This window comes from Geospiza fortis, unplaced genomic scaffold, assembly GCF_000277835.1.
Source record: "Geospiza fortis unplaced genomic scaffold, GeoFor_1.0 scaffold130, whole genome shotgun sequence".
Lineage (NCBI taxonomy): Eukaryota > Metazoa > Chordata > Aves > Passeriformes > Thraupidae > Geospiza > Geospiza fortis.
The window spans coordinates 4,576,104-4,583,460 of record NW_005054300.1 but is presented as its reverse complement, the minus strand read 5'-3'; the positions used below and the strand labels follow the sequence as shown (position 1 = coordinate 4,583,460).

Genomic DNA, 7,357 nt, shown 5'->3' with positions numbered 1-7,357 from the left:
TCCCTGCTCTGGAGAATATCCTGCATTTTGGGCTCCCTGTCAGTGTGGCTGGAGCGACACAAGGTGTGGAGCATGTGGGGAAGGCAGTTCCAGGGAGCACATCCCAGCTCCATGGGCTCTCTGAGCGCAGCTGGGACTGGGGAGCAGCACGTGGACTTGGGGTGGCTGAGCCTGGCACAGATCCCACCTCTGGAAAAGCAGACTTGAGGAGTTGTTTTAGGAAAACCTCGAAGCATGTTTCCTCCCTAATGAGTTCTTGCTCAAAGATTAAACCCTGCAGCTTGGCCACAGCAGAAGGCTCTCAATGACTACAGTATTTATTTTCCTTTTGAGCTCTACGGATTGTGCTGGGTAAGAGAAAAATGTGTTGTATTGAAGGAAGAAGGAACTGCTGAGCATGCAGCAGGGAAGCCACACAGCCCTGATAGCCACAACTCTGCAATTCATAGTCCTTTATATTTTGACAGGATAACTGGTCTTGGTTTTGTTACTGTTCTTGTCAATCAATTCTGAAGCAGGAACCTAAATCCCAACTCTTCTCAAGTAACACTGGAGAGGAGCAAACAGAGAGGGAGAAATGGTTTTATTTTATTTGTGCAAAACCTCTAAAGAATTGTATGCCCTGAATGAAATTTGTGTGCATAACAGTCTTGTAGTTTGACCAGCAAAATAAACAAAATGCACAGAACTTTACAATTAAGGAGGAACTTGGCAGATGGCTCACAATTCCTCATAGCAAAGAAATGAAAATGAACAATGTGAGGCAAGGTTTCTGGAACAAAGCACTTCATAATAATTTTCCAAATGTGTCTACAAATACCTTACAGCAATTAGCATTTTTCTGGGCAGTGTGTTTCACTGGAAATTAAATAAATACAAAGAAAATTGCAACACTGCTGAGTGGAACAGCAAATACAGTGGGAGCTGGCTAGGGATGACCTACATGCGTGTTTAAAAAAGCCTGTGGTGGACAGTTGGGCTTGAGCCAACCACAAAACAGGGACTAACTGGCCAGAAGGCTCAGATTCCCTCTTACTCAGGGTTTAGGAACTTTGGTTAATCTTCGCTTTATGGACAACTTCCATTTTTTAATAAGCTAGAAGATTTAAAAAGAAATAATGGGAACTAAATGGATTAGCTTTTAACAGTCTCCCACGCCCAAGGTCCCCGTGGCCTCTTTAAAAAGGTGAATAATGAAATAAACATCCCTCTACTGTTATGACAACTCAGTGTTCTCAGTATGACCAGTTAGTCCCCAGATGTTGTCTGCTTGGGGACTTGTGTCACTGCATGACATTACAGTTCTGGTCTCAGGTGACTTCCACCAGCACCAGCAAACTTCCCCACTGACCTTATTTATCTGGTACAAAGCAAGTGAGCAATCTAAAGATGATACTACCATATCACCCAAATGTCTCATCTTTGGGTGCTGGATGTTTTGGTAGCTGCCTTAGAGAAGAAATAAACTGCTTTAAATTTTTTAAACCAATGAAATTGTCCCTTTGCTAAGTCCTGCCTCTTTAGTCATTCCATATACTATTTTTTATCATACCATTTTGGTTTTATTTTTTAATTCTAGATTTTTGGAGTTATATTTTATTCCTTCTTCAACCAATGATGAATATTCTGAATATTTGTAATAGCATTTAGAGATAGTATTTGGGCTTGATATAACTTTAGGGGATGAAATTGCATCAGACAAGGGAAACAAAAGAAGGGCATAAAATTTTCCTGGCCACTTCTAGTAACATTTCCAACACCATGCCCCACAATTTCACAAGTCTAACTGCCCTTGCACAGTTATAGTGACATTAAACTGGAAAATCCAGTAATGACTGGATTCAAAGCCTGATGAGGCTGTATCAAGAAACACAGCTATGAGCACTTCCCTCTGAAATTCTGCAGGAATCAGATGCAAAGAGAGAGCCTTGGTCATTTCTGTTTCCATTGTTTGGGTTTTCTTCCCAGGCAACAGCAAAGTGCCAAGAAGCTCACAAATGGATTCCATCCCAAAATAACACTTGTCTGCTCCCTGAAACTATTAAAGCTAAGGATCATGGGACATTTGCAATGTAATTTCTTTATTATTAATTTGGCAAGTAGCGTGCTTTTTTGTAAACTCACCCATTCTACGGACTGGACACACTCCCCCTCCCTCCTCCAGTGTCTAAAGCACTAAAACAAAGCAGAGAGAGCCACAGGCTGCCCTCTGCCACACACATGCCACCACACACAGGTCCCAGGAGGCTGCTCAGGCACAGCAGGACAGACCACGGCCAGCGGAGCCTCCAGAGCTGCCCGGGACATGGGAACACCACACATGGCCTGTCCAGTTGTGTTCCATGCAAAGAGCACTTTCAGACTGCGAAAGATTTGTTCTGCTTTTCCACCTCAGTGAACTGATCGTTTTGAAGGGACTTTAAATATAACCACCTAAACAGATGGACAGTTTCAAGTCTCACAGCCTTGTTTATACAACATTTCCACCTGTTTGCAATCACTGATGATCCAGTAACAATTAAGTAAAGAAACAAGATTAGCAGTGAATAGCCCAGAGTCTACAAATTTGAACAAGCTAAAGTACATATTTAATCCATGAAATCAAAACAACCCATTGACAATCCTTTTGCTTTGTCATTATTAAAGCACATACTATTTTTTAATCTAGAATCTCAGTTTATAGTAACAACTAAAAACACTTACATCACCACCATAAGGTGCTCTGAAAGCAAACTGAAGTACAAAACTATGAAGCAACTTAATACTCTATCAGCAGTCAGCAGGAGAATTAGGATTAGGAATCATGATGCCACACACCCTGCACTAGCCAGTAAACAAGTAACAACAGTTAAAACAACAACAGAAACCCCACATTCAGGATGAGAGGTCTCAAATTATTCTGATGCAAAATGGTAGAAGCATCCCAAAGCCAGTATGTTTAACAAAAAGGCCATTTCAGCCTTACTGCTCTGTTAAGCCAAAACCACAGATAAATAAATATAAGTGTAAATACCTGTTTCCTGGATCTTGGTAACTGTCAGTAACAAGAGTGGATGGAACACCAACTTTTTCCATTATTTGCTTTAACTAGATGGGGTTGCTATTTAAACCCTAAAGAGCTATGTGAGATAATCCAGAGGGTGCCTAGAAGTGCTCACTCCAAGTTAAAAAATAGACACTAGGGCAATTTGGTGGCTCAGAGTCAACCTAGTTCTTGCCTAATTACAATCACATTAAATGACAGTACTCCAGAACAAGTGATCTGGTGATTATCCTCTACCCGGAAAAGTCAACAAGCAGCACACGAGGGAGGCGGCCTCACCACCACAAACACCAAGGAAAAGCCTCCCAAGAACTGCACATCCATTTTATTTCTGAATTAAAATCTGTGTTGCCAATAGCACAGTAATGCAGTATCCTCTTACCAGTGACCTCTGCTAGAGAATGAGTAACATGTAGCTTGCATATTAATTCATCTTCAGACCTCACCTCCGACAGGCGCCAGCAGTGTTGTGTAACAAGGTCTGACAGCAACACCAGCCAACCAAAAGCTTTCATCAAAGTTGTCAGAAATTCCCTGAAGATAAAACCCCACCACTTCTCCTCCCCAACAGATTTTTCTGATTCTATAGCTATAAAATTTGATTCTGAACATGCCCATGGCATTCAGATATGATTACGATATAGTCATTATACTCTGAGTCAGTATGCACTACACCAGTTAAACCAGTCTCAACTGGGACTTCTGCCAACAATTATTATATGTTGAACATCCATCCATCAATTATGATACAATTAGAAGTGCAGCACCTGAAAAAACACATTCCAAGTAAGAATGACCACTGTAAACTATGACAGAGTGATATCTTCAGAGGTAATTTTTTAAAATTTTTTAAAAGTTTCATGGCCGCAAGAACATTTATATATATTTTTTAAGGTAAACTATTTTGCTTTTGGAAGCTTTTCCCCTTATTTTGTCTGAATTCATTTACAATTCAAGCGTATCAAATCTGGTGTACTTCATGAGAACAAGAATGTTCAATTGATTGGTCTAGGTATCTCCACCAGTATTTAAGTAAGCATGAAGCAAACAAACAGTGAAACAATTTTTTTAAATTTCACCCTTCAGAAAACTAAGAATTCCTAGCAGCATTTAGAAAATCTGCTGAATTTGAGCTCAACTAGGCTTTCAACACAGGTAACAAAAGCTAGTCCCACTTATTCTCATCTGTAAATGTGGTGTAGCAGCCAAGCTGCTCCAGCCTTTCAGATTGGGCCCATAAAATAACTTTGACCAGCTTTCAGGTAACAAAAACATAGTATGTTTAAATGCAATGTTCTTATTCGTTTTGTTTCTAAGTCACTTTAGATTTATGTTTTCAAGAATTTTTCCTTTAGCTGCTGCAGTAAGGAAAAAAAAGAGACAGAAAAAAAAGAAGAAAGAGAAAATAATCTTGACAATGAGACCATGTATTTTCTATTTCTCTTTTTCATAAAATTTGCAGTGCTTCAGCAAAGAAGCAGAAGAGAGTCAGAGCATACCTGGACCTTAGTGAAACAAATTCACATCCTACAACTCATGGCTGTGACCAGCACATGTATTCTGCATCTAAAGCATTAATAAAAGACTAAAAAATATAATATCAAACACCAAGGGGAAATAACTTCAGTTGTACTTTATCATGTCAAGTTTGCACTTTTTAAAGTAACATCACATCTGTTAACACTACACCCATGAAAAGTACCAGAAATAGAAATCTGACAACACTGCCTCTGGAATGAGGTTGTTTCAGATTCTCACAATACTGGATTATCAAAATAACTCCCATGAAACTGGTATACCAAAGCCATTAATAGCACAGATTTATACTACAGTCTTGGCATCAGGTTCTCTCATTCTCTCCCATTCCCTCCCTCTCTCTCCCTTTGAAAGAGGATAGCAATTCCAAAACAAAAACGTGCCTCTCCTTAATATTGTGCCTCCCTAGTACTTCCAATGTTGTGCTTTCCATGAAAATCTGAGATGCTAGCAGCATTTCTGCTCAGTATGTTTTGCCTAAGGCATTTTTAGATGCTAGAAACAGGTACCTAAACTTTACCACAGACTAATTTTGGGCTACCAGATCCCAGCTCCTAGTGGGAAACCCTCCTTTACGTGACTGCACTCCCAACTTCCATAAGGAAATTCTTTCTGAAAGTAAGGATTTCTTACACAAGTAAGGGTAAACATGATGAGGACTTGAATGTATGAACTCTTAAAGACAAGCACGGCTTCCTTTGGATCCTGTACAACGTTTAGCAAACTGTCAGCACTTAAACATAACAAATGTTAAGGAAATACTTAGAAAAAATATAGGTATGACTCTGACTTGACTTCCACAATCTGACTCAGGAGTAACACAGCTGAAGTTTTAAATAAATTTATGACACAAAGGTAAACCTGTCAATGACTGCAACAAGGTGAAGATTTTTTGACAGGGAATGATATAAAATCCCTCTCTTCTTACATGCTATATATAGTTACATTCATTAAATGTAACTGTATCTGTCCATATCTGACAGACCAGCTGACAAAGAGATTCAAATAATGCCACCACTTAAGACATGTTGCTCAAACATATTCACTGGAAATTGGAAAGCTTCAGAAAGGCATCACAGGATCCATCACTTAGCCCTGGACACAGGAACTTGCACAACCTGGCCAATCATATGATGCACTAAGGCGTTTTTCTCAAATTAGATTCCATTTGGAGAATCAAAAGATATCTAACACTTCCAAAACACTTCCCCAGAAATACCACCAATGTGAATCACAAATGCAACGTGGCATTTAAGCATGAGGTTAAATGTTTCTGTTTCTACATCAGACATACATTTCCCCTTCTGCTGAATATCCTCTCATCATCACACTGTATGACTTCTCAAAATAACGAAGCTAAACTTTGAAGATACACCTCCCACAAACAGAATACTGACAATTACTAGATACTGTTGTTTTTAACTCTGCAGCAGTCCAGACATCTGATAAGGATACAGACTTCATCCCACTTTTATGCTCTACACTTGGAACCTTGAGAGCTGCGGCCTAAATACTTGGATCAGCCAAACCTCCAATGTGATCTTGGAAAAACAACCTACTGCCTGCACTTTGATTCCCAAACTACAAACTGAGAGTGATAACATTCCTTTTATTTTGAACTCTGATGGTTTTAGGTACATCTAACAGTGAAAAGGCTGGGCCCTTGCCTAAGGCTCCTGCATGCTCCTGTGGTCCCAAAGTTAATCACGCTAGGTGTAATTCTCAAACAATTTCTGACCCCATTTGATTTCCTCCTTATTCATATTTGTGCATTCCAGCGTCTAAGGCTCTGCTGTCCCAGTGTGCACTGTAATAACTATTATAAAACCTCTGCCACTGATTATTTATGGACTTGAAAGCTTCTATCCAAATTCTGACTTTGATTAATCTTTTGACTGCAATGAGAAGCATATCCTCTCTCCCTCTAGTACATGTATCTCAACTCAGCGGTTTGCAAACTCCTGCAGGCCAATACTGTGCCAACTTCTAAGCTCTCTTCTACCAACTTCTATGAGGAAGGTAAGAACAAACTTCCTGTTTTACTAACAAGCCAAAAAAACCCCAAGAAATGTGGGGTTTATGTTCAGTTTTGGAGCTCCAGGGACGCCTTACCGGTGATAGGCTTCCCGGCGGTACTTTTTCAGAGCGTGCCCATCCATGTTCGCAGGGAGATCTGCTGCATTCTGCAGTCGGTCGCTCCATGAGGTTGTCATCTTCAAATGCTTACTTATTTCTGAAAGAGACAGAAAAGAAAAGCTTGCTTAAGCTCAAAGTTTGTTTTGCCAGGTGCTTTGCAAGACTTCCTGAGTGGCACGACCTGAGTATGCAGGTCAAGTAAGATGCTGCTTTTTGAGATGTTGAAATAGAGAGCTGGGAAGGCTGTTTTATATGGCTGCAAAGATACTCCTATCTATTGTGGTGAAAAATGCCTTTACAAACAGAGACCTTGTTTTCATTGCTGAAAAGGGGTATTTTTTGATGCTAGAGTTACCAATATGCATTAGTTGTAGGTGATAGAAAACCCTCAATACATGAGATAAATTCAGAGGCGCAAACCGTACAAGCCCCACTGGGACTGACCTTGCCACTTTTACCACAGAGTGAAAACAAAGAGCCTTGTCCCTGGCCATTTGATCCCTAAGCAAAGACAAAGCTTCAAACTGATGCTAAATTAGCAGAGAAACAATTGGAAGGAAAGTAGAAAGATGATCCTTTGTCCTCTGCAGGTCAGACACATTCAGGCAGAGCAAGAACACACTGCAAACCTGTAACCTGAGC

At 40.1% G+C, this 7,357-nt stretch overlaps 1 protein-coding gene across 1 annotated transcript in view; it reads right to left on the bottom strand.

Annotated features, from left to right (window-relative positions):
- Positions 1 to 6,819, bottom strand: part of NT5C2 (5'-nucleotidase, cytosolic II) — a 41,842-nt gene extending 35,023 nt beyond the window's left edge. Inside the window, exon 1 of the mRNA XM_005416401.2 lies at positions 6,692 to 6,819. Within this exon, the coding sequence (XP_005416458.1) occupies positions 6,692 to 6,792 (101 nt within the window). The 5' untranslated portion in view covers positions 6,793 to 6,819. The remainder of the gene's footprint in view (positions 1 to 6,691) is intronic.
- Positions 6,820 to 7,357: the final 538 nt, after the last annotated feature.